The 18,135-nt window shown below is 40.2% G+C and overlaps 1 protein-coding gene across 1 annotated transcript in view; it reads right to left on the bottom strand.

Moving 5' to 3' along the window:
• The window catches only part of brf1b (BRF1 RNA polymerase III transcription initiation factor subunit b), a 66,918-nt gene that overhangs the window by 6,632 nt on the left and 42,151 nt on the right, over positions 1 to 18,135 (bottom strand). Inside the window, exons 13-16 of the mRNA XM_020056257.3 lie at positions 17,567 to 17,648; positions 16,963 to 17,015; positions 15,819 to 16,090; positions 4,614 to 4,665 (exon numbers count right to left, since the gene is read on the bottom strand). Coding sequence (XP_019911816.1) covers positions 4,614 to 4,665; positions 15,819 to 16,090; positions 16,963 to 17,015; positions 17,567 to 17,648 — 459 coding nt within the window. The remainder of the gene's footprint in view (positions 1 to 4,613; positions 4,666 to 15,818; positions 16,091 to 16,962; positions 17,016 to 17,566; positions 17,649 to 18,135) is intronic.

Consider the following 18,135-nt stretch of genomic DNA (forward strand, 5'->3'; position numbering starts at 1 on the left):
AGTTGGCCCTAATTAGTGGCATCACACCTATGAGGACCAGCAGGGATAGGGCTTGGCCAGAATATTGAAGCTGCACCAGAGACAGGTCTAAGAACTTCAAGATGTTCTAGTCATATGCAAATGAAAACCAAACCCCACATAGGTACATACAAAATGTCAATCTGTACCCATCGCTAGGGCTTGTATAGTGGTAGCACTACCAACCCTGGACAGCATATGCCCCTCTGGGCAGATACGGCCACTGACTTTATGTACTGTATCCTTGGACACAATTTTGGACTCCCGACAAGCATATGTGCCAAAGAAGGGAAATGAGAGGCAGAGTCCTACTGAGAACCACCGCTTCCAAACATTCTCCTTGCCAATGTTATATCTCTTGACAGTAAAACTGACAAACTTAGGGGATGGATCTTCAGTTTTTTTTTGCTTTGCAGAATCCTGGCTAACTCCCCTCATCATCCCTGGGTTCAGGAGGAAAAAGCAAACAGGGGTAAAGTATGTTTCATGGTTAATAACTGTCACTATCATAATGTACCTATTGTTATTTTCGAACAACCTGCAAAACCTCAAGTGCAGTCCCTATTATAAACCTTTATACTTAAACATCATAGGTTGACGAATACTGTGAGATTTTTATTTGGACAGGGTTTACAGAAGTCAGAATATATGAAGTATTTATATCTAAGCTTTGCCGAGATGATTAACCAGTTTCTTACAGAGCTTGTGATATGATTGATTGGTGTGTCATTACTCAACTCCCAGCCACTGAACTTTGTAGCTCTTTCAAAGTGACTTCTAAAAACTAAAAATTTTTGAGTGCTGAGTTTTGATGAACGGGTTTTCTTGGCAGTGCCTTGGTGGTGAAATGCAACATTCACTGTAATCACTGGGATGGCCAAATACTGCTTAAGCGGAGCTGGCTAAGAAGAGAGAATGTCACTGACTGACTGAAAGACTGACTGACTGATCCTTCTTAAATAGTGTAGTGGTTAGAGAAGTGGACCTGCGAACTATAGGTCCGAAGTTCTTATCTCCTCGTATGCATTATGAATTATTCTGTATAGACGAAAACTTTGCTGGCTAAAACCTCCAGTGACTACATTATAGTAAGCCTGAAATGAAACAGTTTACAGTTATAGTGCGACTGTTTCTGGTGGATTTTCGAAGTACGCATCGTGCATGCGTTTTGGGTCAGGATAGACAAACACATTTGCAGGCAACAACATAGGCTACAGTAGTTACGCTACAGTGAGCCTTAACTAAAACTGTATACGGTTATATTGCGACTGTTTCTGGCATGGAAAAGTTAATCTTCAGTCTTGCTAGCAATTGCTCAATTCTTATGATTATTCCTAAGAAGTTAGTGGATACTGGTAAAGCCTATTACTGGCTAATAAGCTTTTCAAACAGCCAGTGGCAAAAGCTAACAGTTCATAGACTCTATTTGTGGTGGAGGTAAACTTAGTAAGAAACGTTAGTCAGTTTAACTGTATCAATATCATTCACGAATGGCCAATAAGCTGTTAAAACGGCCAGTGGCAAAAGAGGATTTGTTAATAGACCCAAGAGGCTATACTGACACCCATTGATCATAGAGCTCTGTGGTGTAGTGGTTAGTAATGCAGCCTTTCATGTGGGTGAACCGGGTTTGAATCTCAAGAGGGCAATACTTTCTATTCCGGTCCGGCTAAACTAGGCTTGCCTGGTTTCTTGTTTTTCATCCATCTCATAATCTATACATTTCCATTACTTAATCTCTGACTTCTGTAGAATGCTCTTTGGTCTTCACAGCTTGACAACTGATCTTCCAACAGTGAGGTTTTTATCTACTGTAGAATATGTGACAGCAGCTTTAATTGTCTATAAGTGGGTGCCAGTGGTAAGGAAACTCTATCCTCGTTAGGGCAATTTCTTTTAATCTGTCTAAACTCTGAGATTCCACAGCACATGGGTTGAATTTTGCAAGCAACATAAAAAAAGAAATATATACCAACGTGAAACCAATGTCATGACTAACTTGAATGCTTTTCAAGGCACTATATACTGTATGCAAGTAGGAGCTTCTACACTACTGACCACACCACCTAAACCACTGATTTACAATTTTTTTATTTGCATCCAAGCTAAATATGATATAATTGACATTTTTTATCAGCTTGATCATACACTAAAAACTAACTTGTGAAAATAGTTAAAATAAAATAAATTGAAGAAAAAAAATCTAGAACAATGTCAAATAAGCTCAGGCTTAAATGCCTTGTGCCCTTGAATGAATTTAGAGCACTACTTTACATTTGCTTCAATTTGTGGTATTGTGTAAAGATGCGGTTATGTTCATGTTATATATTTTTGGGAATTCTTACAATATTTAATGTACTGACCTTTTAGAAAATAAGAATGTTGTTTCATGTGTTTGTGTACAGGCAATATTGATAGACCAAGTATGAGATTCTCAACAAATAGCCAGGGAGCCCCAGCGTAGTGGTTAAGGAGCTGGGCCTAAATTCAACTGCACGCTGACATCTAAAATGTAGGCTTATACTCCCATTCTCCACACTATGTTTTAGCCAATCAGCTTTCATTAGCTCCCGGGAGATGGCATTAGGTTGCATAAAAAAGGGCTGCCTAATTCCAGATAAACTAAGTACAAATAAAACTTAAACTGTTGACCATGAGTTGACCAAGAGATAATCTAATGATTATAAACCAGAAAAGGAACCAGGCAAGCCCAGTTCAGCCGGACCGCAATTAAAATGAATAAATATTGTTGCCCTCACTGGATTCGAAACCAGGTCTCCCATGTGAACGGCACTGTCTTTAACCACTACAACATGGCGATAAACATTTGAACAGTTGCTAGACACCATTGAGCACTGTGTTAAACGTTTCTTATGAAATTTACCTCCACCACAAAGAGTCTACGAACTGTATGTTTTTTGCCACTGGCTGTTTTAACAGCTTATTAGCCAGTAATAGGCTTACTAGTATCTACTTCCTAGGAAAAGTCACAATAATTTTGCAACTACTAACGAGACTGAAGATGAACTTTTCAATGCCAAAACTATTTAATTTCATGGCTCAAAAACATTTGTTTTTCTTTCGTTCGTGAATGGCAATACTGTATAATCGTAAAGAAATAAAAGCGTATCACCAGATACAGACACAATACAACCGTAAATAGTTTTATTTTAAGCTTAAAGCCAGCAACGTTTTTGGCTCTCCGGAACAAATCCTAATGCCTACTTTGTCTTGACTGTGAGGAGATTAGAACGCGGGACCTATAGTTTCCAGGGCCGCTTCTCTAACCACCACGCTATTCAAATAGAGGTAGTCAGTCAGTCCCTCACTCACTCAGTCAGTCAGTCAGTTAGAGACATTTGCTCTTCTTGGCTGGCTCCGCTTATGCGGTCTGGCAAAAATAATTAATAATTTACAACACTGCTATATTAGTGTGTTTTTGCTGAAATTGCTTTAAAGAAAGAAATAATGAACAAAGACTGAGATTGAAGTTTCTTACTTATCTGAGATTAAGTGAAATCAAATGCACATCTTTATAGGGGTCCAGGGCCAAAGAGTATTTTGTTAAAGGAACATTGACCCTACACACTCATATGCTCCTTCATCTACCTTTGTTGAAAATAAAAAGGCAACATTTATACTCTATGGGTATCTTTTGTCAGCTGGCTAATACCATCCCTATGGTGAAGCATGATGGGGGGAGCATCATGCTATGGGGATGCTTCTTAGCGGCATGGTATGGGATTGAGGGGAGGATAAATGGAGCAAAATACATAGAGGTTCTTCATTAAATGCACAATATATGAATATTTCCCCTCAGACTGGGAAATATTAATATTTCAGCACAACAACGACCTGAAGCACAAAGCCAAACAACGCGGGAGTGGCATCGTGACAGGTCTATGAATGTCCTTGAGTGACCAACCCAAAACCTGGATTTGAACCCTGTTGTACATTTGTGGGGAGACCTGAAGATCACAGTTCACTGACACTCCCCATCCAACCTGACAGCGCTTTAGTGCTGGTAGAGGCTTATCCATGAAGACTTGAAGCAGTGATTCAAAATGTCCACACATTTAAAAAAAATGTGTTAAAACAAAATGCAGAGAAAGTGAAGACCTCTGAAAAGGTTTCTGTATATACACAGCGTCGGTCTGAACAGTACAGGTTTGGATGCCTACTATTTTTTTTAATTTCACATTGTAGAATTGTGAAGACATCTAAACTATAAACAAAATATTAAAATGGGTATTACAAATGTTCATCCTAATTTTTCCCAGTTTCATTAAATACCATTTCGGTTAACGCTTCATAGTACAGCCCAATTTAAGATTGCAAGTACATGTTTTTTTAACCACCTGATACTAAATGGTGAAATCTACACATAGTAATTTGTAAATTCAAAAAAGCCATACTATAATTAATATTCAGTCATAAGTTAATTACCATTTTAAGAAGTAATTTGGGTCTCTAGTTAATAGAGCATGGTGCCTGCAACATAACAGAACCAATATGAAAAGCATATGAAATGCACTCAGTAGTGTAAGTCACTCTGAGCATTGCTATTTGTTTTTTTGTTGGGTGGTGGGGCTCACCTGTGAAGAGGCTCTCTTCTTTTTGGGTGTAGAAGATATAAGTGGACGGAGTCTGAAAGAAAAATATAAAAACCATCAAAATCGAAAGCGACAAGCATGAGTAGACTACACAAAATGAAACAACAGAAATATATGACACTTAACAAGAAACCCAAAAGTCCTATGTGTCTAATTAAATGTAAAACATCACAACAAACACTCCTTCAATTCATTTAAAAATATGAATGCAGGAACCAGAAAATGAACATCCCATCCTACTCTACAATTTCAGCCAAAGACGCTGCTATACTGGGGTTCAACACACCCTTAGGCATTAATGAAATACGGCAGTTACATTGGCCAGAAATGAGCTTTTAAGATCAAACGCTACTATTTAAAACTAATGCTATTAGAAGCTTACAGTATTTAAGTGTGCCATCTTACCATGTTAGTCTTAAGAGGGAAGTGGGGTAAATGAAGGGTTCTGGATGGTTAGACGGGAAAGGGAAAATGGTCTTGATAGGCTCCCAGACGCCTCAGCATTCTCAGGTACTTTTTTGTTATGCCAAGATGTCCAACACAGTCTAGGTTCGAGGCTTGACTGTGCCGTGATGCATAACGGCGAACCATCACCCTGGGTGGGTGTAGCAAAAGATTCCCTAGTCTCACTGCACATTAGTAAATAATATTCTTGTCTCACTGGTGCAGAGGACAGGCCTGCTGTTTTTAACACTTTCTATTGCCTTTTTTCTGAGGAGGTAATGTGGTGGTAAACATCACAAAACCTACATGAAATACCCCTCCCCCCACCCAACTGCCACTTTACTGTACAAAAGTAAATTCCCTGTATGCTGAATTAAAGATATGTTCAGGCACACAAGTGCATACCAACATACATTCTATTCTACCTCCAAAAGATTTAATCTGATCATGGGTTATAGGCACTGTGGTTCTCTGAACTCCCATTCACTGAGATCCTCAGATCTATTGAATCCTGGTCTAAATTGCTATATCCACACACAAACAAAAACAGATCACTTAAAAGCATTAAACCCAGACAAACAATATACAAGCAAATAATTTTGCACAACCATACGTCAAATCCTTTTTACGCCTTCCTTGGAGGTGTAGAACATTTGGTATTAACCGAATGGTTTACATTAGCCACATTTCAAGAAACCTTCCCCACCATGATCAACGGTTCTCAACAAGGGTGACTCAGACAGCTGTTAGAGGGCCCTTGAGATGACAAGGAAAAATCACGATAAAAATAAATACATGACCAAACTATTTTACTAAATAAATAATACAAATAGCACTTAAAATTAAGTGCCTGGTAAAAGTATTCAAACCTGTGACCAATTCTCTAATGAGAGAACTCAATTACAAAGAGTACATTGACATTTCTGTTTGACATTCTATTTTGAAACTTGCTACTCCACCGTTTCATTTCTCTTTCCAGCGTTGCCTACTAACATGTTAAATGATTGCCCTCTAATACTAAGTTATGGCTCTTGGATTAAAAAATAGTTTCTTTTGGATTAATGAAAAGTAAACGATTGAGCTTGACATGCTAGTTGCCTTGTCAAAGATCTCTCCATGCAATGACCACCTTATTTCCAGAAGGCAGCAGGGGTCCTCACACTGCGAGCAGCATCTGTAATTATATTCTGACAGTCTGTATTAATTAATGTTTTTTTTTAAAGAAGCCAATGCATTACATAAAAAATAATAACTAACATAGACTCAGGGCACTGGCAACAAGCAATTTTCTTTCCATACACACAAAAATATGCACTTGTATAATAATTGGATACCTCAGTGGGTCCTGAAATATCTTCTTGAGAACCACTGCGCTATATAAATGGTCATAATTCTTGTGAGAGTTTTAGTGATTTCCAAGCCATTAACAAGCACTGTTACACCTACTACTCTAATCTACTGAGCACAACTGGCATGTTCAGGGAAACCTAGTTTTCGTAGGGGCTAATACAAAAACAAACATGAATACAAACACACAGACCCTCCCTTCTGACCACATGACTAGCAATCCCAACAAACAAGCTCTCTGCATGAAAGACAGAACTGTTTCCATTCAGCCTCTGTTGAGGAATAGGGGGTCTCCCTGCGGACAAAATGGGAGTGCTTTACTCTCTGATAAGGAAAAGTGCTGCTAATTAAGCTGCTTAGGAAAGGGGGAAGCAAAAAGATAAGCATGTGGGAGAGATTGTGTTCGTTGCTCTCTATCCCTTTGTTGAGCATTAAGTAAGGCTGCCAGCATTAGCCATCTGTCTGGTTTTGATGGCCCATGCTTTTAAAAATACAGTGGGAAGAAGCATGAGTTTGCTGGGCACTAGCCTTTTGATTCCAGGCTGGCAGATTGTCATGTTAGCAGAATAGATATGCTGCTTTTGACACAACGGTTTTTAACATATAGTGTTTATTTTTCCTTCCCCAACCTTCTTCATACCCATGTGTATCTAGGGCCTTGTCTTGTCGCAACAACTCCCAATGGATTTGTAGTTGTTATCAATCAAAGCAACTCGTCCTCACGTTATGTTATGCCATTTAGCTTTTCCTCCACACTGCTCTTCCAACTAAGAAGTCATGTGGGTCACTGAGTGTGAGGGCACAATCTGAGCTGCCATTTGCAGGCACCCAAACCGCCTGAGACATTGCAGCATGATGAAAGAAAGAAATTCCAGCTGATGATACCTCGGCACTCCTGTTCCAGACTGCATCAGTTTAATACACTTATCTAGGCATACACACTTAAATAGCTCTAAGTAAAAGGTTAGCTGCCCATTCCAAGTGGTCTCCAAGTGGAATTTAAGACAATGTTGAATGTTAATCTGCTCTGATTGACTTGAAGGACATTTGAGTGTGCAATAACTTTTTTTTTGGTGGGCTAGCTGAAGGGGCTCTGTTTTCCAGAGCATTTACATTTTGAGCTTGAGTTGATTTATTTCTGCAACCGCTAGTAATCGCCGATAAATTGGCCTCCTCGGCCCCCCCTCTTCAGCCACACCCTGTAATGGGCAACTTCCATTTTGGTCCAAAAGTAATGGAAGAGAATGGATGGGAATCAATAATAATACTAGAGCTCACTGCACAGTGGACTTTAATGCTGCCTGTGAGTGAAAGCATCTTGATTATATTTATTTGTATAAGCATTACATTACAAGGTACACTTACAATACATTCAGACACCTTAGCTGAGGTTGGTTTGGTCACTTCCTTAAGACTGCATTATAATGTTGAGACCAAATCCAGAAACCCAGATGATTTGGGTGGAGCCCATCGGCCTCATGAAATTAATTTGGCTTCCAGAAAGTATTGAAATGGTAGTTAGTAATAGTTAACCCCAAAACATTTTAAAGTCATTCTGTATCTAGTAATGAAATGCTAGGAGCCTGCTGAAATGTTTCTTTATCTACATGACGAACTCCATCTTGTGGCAGAAATACAAAAGCTGGAGATTAAACTGACATAAAACACTAGAGCCACACGTGTTGAGGTCAGTCTAAAAAGGGGCCATTGTAATTCTTCTAAAGCAGAAATAGGCAAACTTTACAAAGCACATTTAAAGGTGGAACAGAATTATAAACATTTATACATAACAAATGGACCACAATGAAGTATTACAACATTATAGAAAACACATGTGGGACAATTTGAACCCACTGTTGACCTGTTCTAAGGCTTTACTAGTAAAAGTAACATACTAAGAATTTTACCAACCAATTAATAGCAGTCTGACATTTCTTTTTCAAGAAATTATCTCATGTCTTAATAAGGCCAATGGAAGATAGGGAATATGCCACCTTTCTACGTATTTGCCTACAGAGATCTGTGCGACTTCTGTCTTCAGAAATATCAATTCTCAATTATTCGATGTCCTTTCATATGCAGAGTGTTGCGTATATGAAGATACCAATTATCAAAGTGAATACTTTTGTTTATATCCTCAGTTTTCTGCCAAGGAAGTGAACATGGGCAAATGCATTAGTAAACTTAAAATGCCCTTGCATGAATCAACTGAACATTCCAAATGAGCTATTTAGGAAATAGCAAGTTCACTTTCTTATCCATAGCCTAACAACGCATCTCAAAAGCAAGTGTTCTACTCACATTATCAGGCTGATAATGTGAAGGGGTAGTGTTTAGAAGGGGTAGTGTTGATTGCTTAAATAACAATTCTGAGCACAGTTTCTTAAATAAAATGTTGACAGAGAATACACATTTGAGAGCCAATGTTATTATTGTCGATGCCTGTTCATGCTGAAATGTATTCAAACCTAGAATAAAAACTAATTCATATTCTGAAACATTCCTGGCTTTATCCTCTGCTAATAATATGAGACTGATTTAGACCTGAGATGCTAGGTGAAGGCAATCAACTAACAGGTAGAACCAAAAACCAGAAGTGTTTCTGCCCTCCAGGACCGGATTTGAATAGCACTGCTCTAGAAAAACATTTGGTAAAAATTACATAACCAGTGTTCTGAAGTAATACTATTCCCATGTGAACAGGTATTATGCTTGAGATTCAAGCAACATATGGGTGGATGTATTCTTCAATGATCTAAAAACGGTTAATATGAATACAAATGATAAAGTCTTAAGGACATTAAAATGACAAATATGTTTGAAAGAAAGTGGGCTTCCCACAGATCTGGTATTCCACAAAAGTGTCTGTGTGATACATAATTGAGATACATCTATATAATAGATCAAAAACTTTTCATGGGTAAAAGCTACTACATAAATAATGCATTGAAGGTTCAACTGAATTGAGCCTTGCTTATTTTGAAGGAAAGGGTAGATGGATATAAACAGGTGACACAGGGGTATCCAAAAATGAGACAGGAATCTTGCAGAGGCCTGCCAGTTCAAAACAGGCAACTTTCCTTCTCCCTTGCATTTAATTTCTCCACAAAGTGGAGACTGTGGCTTTGGAATCTAATTGAAACCACTTTATTTATTTATCTTTATTCATATAGAGTAATCAACTGAGACTAAAGTCTCTTTTACAGGGGAGCCCTGTATTAAAACAATAAAAACTAACAAAATAGAAAACACACAAAGAGAAACAGTGTTGACGATAAAAAGATTATTTTTAAGAAACGCTAAATCCTCTGAATGGCATTCCATAAGTCTGGGGCAAAATATTTTGAAGCAATTTTATCCAGTTCCCGAATAGGCTCGTGGTATCTCCAGCACTATCCAGTGTTGATGGCGTTTGATAACGGCTGTCCTTACAATTATTTTTCTCTGTTAGATGGTCAGGAAGATTTTGCATGACTGCCTTGTATACAAAGATCAACCAATGTCAGGTCCTACTACATGTCACTGATTCCAAGTTGTTTTTCTAGCATTCACCCATTCCACATTTCTTTTATGAATACCATCAGATATCTCAGAATTTTACTCAGGATTGGATCTTTTCTTGACCCTAACCCTCGTATAAGGGATATGCTTATCCGCATCGGGCTCATAAAATTAACTTGAGCTTCCAGAAAGTATTGAAATTGTCTATAATAGTTAACCCAAAAAAAATGTAAAACTAATTCTGTATCTAGTAATGAAATGCTAGGAGCCTGCTGAAATGTTTCATCATCTACATGACGAACTCCATCTTGTAGCAGAAATACAAAAGCTGGAGATTAAACTGACATAAAACACTAGTGCCACACGTGTTGGGGTCAAAAAAGGGGCCACTTGTAATTTTTCTAAAGTACAAATAGGCAAACTTTACAAAGCACATTTAAAGGTGGAACATAATTATAAAAAATTTTACATCACAAATTAACCACAATGTGCAACAAAAGTATTGAACTATTGAACATAATAGAAAACACATGTGGGACAATTTTAACCCACTGGTGAATTGTTCTAAGGCTTTACTAGTAAAAGTAACATACTAAGACAAGTACGGTCTTCTTTAATCAGAACAAAATCTGGCTCAGTTAAATAAGGGCAACGTGGAAACTTTGTCACAAAGAGACATCTAACGTATCTAAAGTTAAAGCTTTACCACAAGCACTTAAAAGACAGCCATTCGATTTCACTGTAAAAATCTGTGGTGGTGCCAACAGAACAGCCCTCATACTATAGCTCAGAAAAAGAGCTTTTTCCAGGCAAACCAATCTGACAGCAGAAGGGAAGACATATTTCACTGGAGGCAATACTGTAAGGCAGGCTTACCACAGTGTGTGGTCATAGTAGTTGGCATGAGGAGCGTCACCAAAGGGTTCACCCACAACTTTACTAGCCTAGGACTGGTCTGTGCTGCCCAGCCCATTTGATGCGCCAACATTCATTCCATGAACACATTCATTTTTCATTCTAAATTTAAATTTGAGATTGCTGGAGCTCAGGAGATGGATTTATATGAGATGGATCAGAGCATGCTTCCCTGAGCTAAGTGGCTTATGTGTGACAGCAGATTTAGCATCTACCACTATCAGTTTGCCGTGGGACATTGGGGTCAATCAGGCTCCCTTCTCCTCAGAATAAGCAAAGCTATGTCTCTTTGTGCCATCCCCTGCTTCTCCCTGATGGTCATCTTCTGTCATCACTTAAATGTGGTGTCCAAATGTATTCATTTACAATGAACTTCAAAAGGGTTTGGGCAGAGACAATATTTTTTTCCCCCCAGCACTTTAGATTTAAAATAATGCCATGTTTAAGGAGTTAAAGTGTAGACTGTCAGCTAAAATTTATATGGGCATTATGTATAATTCTTGCATTAAAATATCAGAAAATGTCCATAATGTAGCTGTATGAATTATGGAATTATAATGTTTCATAATATTAAATCACCAGGAATAATGTTTGGTGTATACAAAAGTGCATCCTATAATGCTGAATTTGTATTGGACAAAAGAAGCCAGTGTCCTCCATTGGGTCACTAAAAGACACAATCATCTGACCTTTTATGGTGCCAAAATTATAAAAGAAAAGAATAGCAAAGCCCCCAAAAATGTATTAGTCTAAATATTTTTCATATGTGATAAATGAAACTGAACAACCACATTTATTTTCTGAAATCACCATTAACCATTAACTAACACAAAATGTTAGCAGATAAAACATGTTTTGAGATTAATTTATCTTTACAAATGAGCATTTTGGAGCAAATTGTAATAGCTTTGGATTTGACCCCCCCCCATTTGGAACGTTATAGATGAATGTTGTTACAGATGTAATTCAGCCAAGGACCTTGAGTTTGTCTCAGCAAGTAGACTTCCTGCAGAAACAATCAGGAGGACGCAGAGGGTCTTCAGAACAGGAATGAGAGGGGGAATCCTCGGAATGGAGGAAGAAAGGCAGGATAATCTCTCTGCAGAAATGACACTCCGCCAACTCTGCATACCTAATATCACAGCAGGCATCCATCACCCTGCTTTGCCCTCTCCAATTCATAATTCACCAATAACAAAACAATAAAACAGGTGAAGTTTTATCTTTATTTTTGTATATATATATACAGAATGAAGAGACCAGGGCAGCTTTTTCTTTCCTTTCCAAAAAAGTTGAAAAGGAAGGTTTTGAGTGAGGAACAGTGGGGCTAAAATTTAGAGACCACTGCAAATTGAACGCTTCTGTATATTGTTAAAGCAATTTACCAGATGGGAAAGTGGTTAAAGATAGAGAGAGCCTTTCCTGAAAGAGCAGTGATACAGACAGCAGTACATGTTGCATCCTAAGCAGTGACCAGAGTATTATTATTATTTATTTTTTATCATCATAAGCTGATTATTCACTTAAGTGACCAGAATGTATGTTTAGCTCAGGCCTCTATAGTAAAACTTCAGCTGAAAGATGTGCCCCTGGCATCCTGGTTATTGGGAGAGTTCCCACAGGGACATAACAAACGCCTGCATTGCCTTCCTTTGACCCATGGGTCATCACTTCCATCAAATGGCTAACAACCTAGCTAGACTTTAGCCAATGACTCTAATTAGCTGCTGTTCTGCACAAGGTACCCAATGGGGGACACAGTGACTGTATGGATCAGATAAAGCTGGGACTTTTCCACTCAGAAATAAGTGGCTGACCCTGACAAGAGAGGCACTGGGGGAATGGAGCATCAGTAGACATTTACTGACACGCAACTGCGGACTTAAGCCATCCTTCGGGACTGTTTGACAACCGAAAGAATGTGAGGCGATCAGCAAAGTAAAACTAAGGAAAAGTCCTCTGGTCCATAACTCAGACAAAACATTAACCAGTCTGCTACGCAATGTCGACAGACTGGAAAGAAAAGAAAGCCCAGACATTTTACCTTCCCTCTCCACAGACATGGCCCATGGGAGAACAGATCCTCTAGGGACCCTGTTGTGGTGTCATGCAAAAAGGAGGGGTTGTTGCAGGGCATGACAGAGGTGCTGTGCAGAGCTCTTCAAGGGCATTCATTGGGGTTGTGTGGGAGTGTATTAAAAAATAGCTTCCAAGGGGTATGGTTGTATAGTGCACAGTCTACACACAGCTTCAACATATTTCACAGCCGCGTGTCTCCAAACAGGTCCTAACGGACCGGATGTCTGAGGGGTCGGGCATGACCAAGAGCATCTGTGCTGCCTGTTTGCCCGCAGAGAGGTAACGTTTGGCCCAAGTGCCGGGACATAGAGCTTGAGAGCAATTTTTACCCTTTGTGTGGAAGATGATTCAAACCCACCTGACTAGAATCACATTATCTTCTCCCATCACTGAAGCTAGTCAGGAGGAAAAAGGTAGCTGGGACGCTGTAAGTAAGCCCAGGAAACCCGGACCACCAGCGTTGTCTGCTCAAGTTTCCGGCTGCGGGACAAAGAAATACGGGGGAAATAATTTTCCCCTTTACTACTGGGCAATTGGTTTTGTTTTCCATCTTTGTTAATTCACTGAGTGTGGAGGGGGCTTTCGTCTGGCAGCTGGTGTAGGACTTTGTGATACGTGTCTGTGGGAAACTCTACATTTTTGGAGTCCGCTTGCGTGCGAGACAGAATTCATTCTAAGAGTCGATGCCCTGCCAATGAGAGAGTACCACAGCTAAGAAAGAGTTCAACCTCTGACAGTTGGTTCTGGTCCTGTCAGCGAGAAAATAGTTTCCGCTCTGTATTTTTAATGGCTTTATTAGACTGACGCTTGTGTTTGTCAATGTCTCTCTTTTACGTGTGCTTATCAAGCATAACTACGGATGATAACCACTCCACAATTAACGTGGATAAAAAACCTTGCGTTTCAGGAACACAGCTCTAACCTTCTGCCCGAGAAAGACTTTCAATTCAGTGCCAATGTTTTCGGCTGCGAAAGGGGCGGATGGGGGAGCCTGGGATTATACGAACAAGCGTATCAGTGCGTCATCCCGGGAGGAGGAGTCCGAGGAGGGAAGGGGGGTGTGAGCGCAGAGGTGTGCTAGCCAACAGGATCAGAGCCGCCAATGGATTTGCTGTCAGACTCCCTTCCTCTCTAGCCAAGAGTCCTCCTGGGGGCTTTTAAAACACGGTGCATGCTCTGAATTACCGGGTATAACAGCCAGATCTGAGAGCAGGCTAAGCCACCTGAATCCCACAAGCCCAACCTGCATCGCTGTTCTTCATACAAATGGAAAGAATACCTTTTAAGAGAACAGGTCTTGCCTCCGATGAATCGCAGCTGAATCAAAATCAGTGTCTGACCTTTTATGTGACGGCAACATTAAAATGTGTTGCGCGTGAACCTTGTCACATACCAACCCCTAGGTTTCAAACATTCAAATTCTCAGCAAAAGAGATTATTTCCTCGTTCTTTGATATCTGGTAGTGACTCCATAATAGATGCTTTGATAAGAGGGAGAATTACAAATGCATAAACAAAATGGCAACCATTTCTCAAAAATAGAAAATGCCCAAAACCAAGCCAGGCATACCTTGTACTTCAGTATGTTGGCCCAAGCCAGACAAACCACATGACTAAGCCCGGCCAGTTACACAGGGGAAACTAATCCTTCCCCCCTCTAATCATCCCAAAAGACAAAGAACTCCAGCCACTTTCCCATACTCCAGCAGGAGGGTGAGATCCGCTGCAGCAGCGCTGGAACCTAAACACCAGTTCAATGTCAGATTTGTTGCCACGTTGTCATCCTTCCACCTCCCCCCATGTAAGCTGGCCACATACTGAGAACCAGTGGTCTGTCATTTGGTTGAATCTCAGGGCCTCAACATGAACAAGGTGGTCGGGACAAGCACATTCATGAAAAGGACTGAAAGGCTTTGTGCTCAAACAATAGAAGAGGCGCAACCTTCAAAATGACTAACGAAAAGGCTGAACTGCGTTCTGGGGTTGTGTCGTATTGTTAACACTTGCAAAACGACATGGTATCTCATTAACCCAATGAATAGCACAAAACGACATGATTCCATCAAATAGGATCGACCTACATGGACACAGGATGATATTCATAACTGATGGCAGTCCATTCATTGTCAGGGCGAGCCAATTTAATAGAAACCCAGCATCTGCCTTTTAATGAAGGAGCAAGGCCTGAAGGGTTAGCGACAATCAGGTGATAGTACCGACCCTGACATCTGAGCCTGCTATAGCGTAGGTGGTGGGGGCTATCCAATTCTCCTAGCCGTCTGTTCATCAGCACTCCAACAGTGCCATACATCTCATTTCCATTACCAATTCAGAATTCATTACCAAGACAGTAATTATCATTATTGTGGCCTTCACGTGACGGAGAAATTATTAGAGAAGTGAGAAATGGTCGATGGCATGTCACTAGCACAAGTCATGATCTCGTGCTCCGTCTGCGCGGCTTTCATTACATCTCTCTCCAGGACGTTTGGAGTCCCGCTGGAGGATTAATTAGAGAGCCAGAGATACACATCCCAGACATGACATTCAGAGAGAATGATAGGCTCGTCTTTCAGCAAACAGGCTAGTGATCAGAGGAGCAGTGGGTGAGAGAGGAGGGTGTAAGATTTAACACCTCCAGTAGCAATGGGGGAGCTATAAGCCACAATTATTGCCTATTATTGGTGGGGAAAAAGGAAGAGGTACCTGAGGTTATGTGAAAGTCTTATGTTCAGGAAATTACAAAGAAATTCTAGTGCAACAGCTTTAAAGCTTGATGTGTTGATAAGACACTTGTATCATACGCAATATCGGCCTGCCTGACCTCGGCATTTCACTGCGGTACCTCGTTAGGGTTAGTTTTAAAATCTTTAGTTCAAATCCAGACTGGATTTTTCTTACCTCTTGCCCATGATGCTGGCCGTGTTGGCCAGGCTCAGGTTGGTCTTGTTGGGCTGTTTCTTGCGGCGACTCAGCCTTTTCCTCCCAGGAGCGCCAGGGGGCGGCTCGTCGACGGTTGTGGGCAGGGCGGGGCTGCCACCCTTGCTGTTGAGGTCGAGCAGCACGTCGTAGTTGATTTTGCTGGAGATCTTCTTCTGTTCCAGCATCTTCTCGATGGCCTCGCCCGCCGTACTGGCACGAATGGGCTCCCGCTTCTTGGACGTTTTCTTGGGCTGCAGGGTTAAGGTAGTGGGAGGAACAATGTAAAGATCTCGGGGTGTGTTCATTAGTGAACAGCGTAGCCAAACATTCTGCGGTGAAAACATTTTGCAGTGTTTCTTAATGGATTCAATAGGTTTAGCCCCTCCCTGTTTTTAATGTTGTTTTCTCAGATTAGGTTTCTAGTGAGTACTGTACACCTCTGATAAGTTGGGAAAACCAAGGGGTCATAAAAGTTGGTTAAATGAGATTGATGTACAGATGATAGTCAACTGTTATAATCATTAATCACATTGCCAGTTGATAGTAATAATGATTTTATTAAGTCATGGAATATATACCCTTTTCCATTGGGGTCAGATAACTCGATGTCACTATATGAATAATGAACCTTTTCTTGCCTCCTAAGCCCCTAACCCTAGTAGGTCACGACTTGCACATGTTAAACTACTTTTGGGTCAGTTTTGCATTTTCTCCACTGATGTTTCATGGCGATATGGGGGAGGGAAAGCTGATCCTACATCTGTACCTAAGAGTAACTTCACCTCTGATCATCTGGAATAAATGATCTGCACCTCTTTAGGCGGTCTGTTACCCTGCTGCCTGGTGGCTAATCCGACCAGGTTGAAGGCAGCCAGGTGTGGAGATGGCTCGACAGGTAAGTGCAGGGTTAACGGGCCCCAGTCACAGTAGTCATATACATATATTCTGTGGAGCCTGTGCAGTGAAACTGGAGGGCAGAGCACAGGCTAAATTGACTCTAGACACAGCTGTTCTGTTTCCACATGCAGCCGCCGGCCTGGACAGACAGGCGACCTCCATACACACTCAGATTCAAAAAGATGCACATTAAATGACAGACAATCTTTACACTTTAATTACTTACCTTCTCCTTGTAGGTCCCCTGCTCTTTCTCTTTAGCTATCCTATCTTCCTTTTCTAGAAAGAGAAGAAAAGGCTACTAAGCATACAGCAAATGGCCAGTACAATATACTGTAGGGGCTGAACAGATCAATCGTATATAAATATACTGTATACACTTGCTTCAGCTATCTTTGAGTGACTTAATAATGCATTCAAAAACAGTATCTTCATTCCCTCCCACTAAGTGCCCCACTAGAGTCGTAGTAAGGTAATCAAGGGAATGTCATTTCAGGATTGCAAGACATTACATACAAAATGCGACGTTTTCGTTCAGCTTTAAAGCAAAATATACAGAACTGCAGAAAAGGTTGCTTTAAAATAACAATGTTTTCTCTCTGCAAGACAGCTTCAGACATAGTAACATGTTGTCCATTTCTAAGCCCTTTTTTGAGAAAAGAAATGTAATGTTAGAAATAATCATAATTATACAGTCAACCTCTCAACATTAATGACTAGAACCCATAATAAAATCTACGTTGAGTTACATCTTTGAAGAGTGGTGTTATTGAAATATATTTTAAATTGTTGATCTGCCTATTATTTTTTGCCATTGTCAGTTCACTCACCTTTCTGCTCCTTCAGATATTCTTCATTCTGTTTCATCCACAGATCCGTTTTAATTCGCACTTCTTTGTCATTGAGGATATACTGCAAGGAGGAAGTGGGTAGTAGGGTTTCAGTAAGGTACAGGTACAGCCAAATTGCGCCACCTGGAACGCTGTCTGGAACGCAATATCCACACTTCTCAAATTAGCATGTCATCTGCCCAGATGGTCATCTTCACACATCGCAAAAGGGATGATCGAGATGTGATTAGCAATAAAACATCACTGGCAAGCAGAACCGAAAAATGAAAAAGGTTGGGAACCACTGTTTTATACAGTAGCCTAACATAGCAGTTATTTGTCTTGGTGCCTTCATCAAAAGCACAATGTAAAGTTATGGTAAATGTATGGGATCAAACACTAGCAACCTTTTACTGGACTACACAGATATTCAGCCAGTTAATCTGGTAAACTGCCTTATCTAATAGATCAACTTGGAAAAGTTGTAGGTTACATTACCTAATGTAACCTACAAAAAGACATCTGTATTATGCAAACTAAGTCTAGCATCAATGTTTTCAATCTCTCTC

This window comes from Esox lucius, chromosome 18, assembly GCF_011004845.1.
Source record: "Esox lucius isolate fEsoLuc1 chromosome 18, fEsoLuc1.pri, whole genome shotgun sequence".
In the NCBI taxonomy this organism is placed as follows: Eukaryota; Metazoa; Chordata; class Actinopteri; order Esociformes; family Esocidae; genus Esox; species Esox lucius.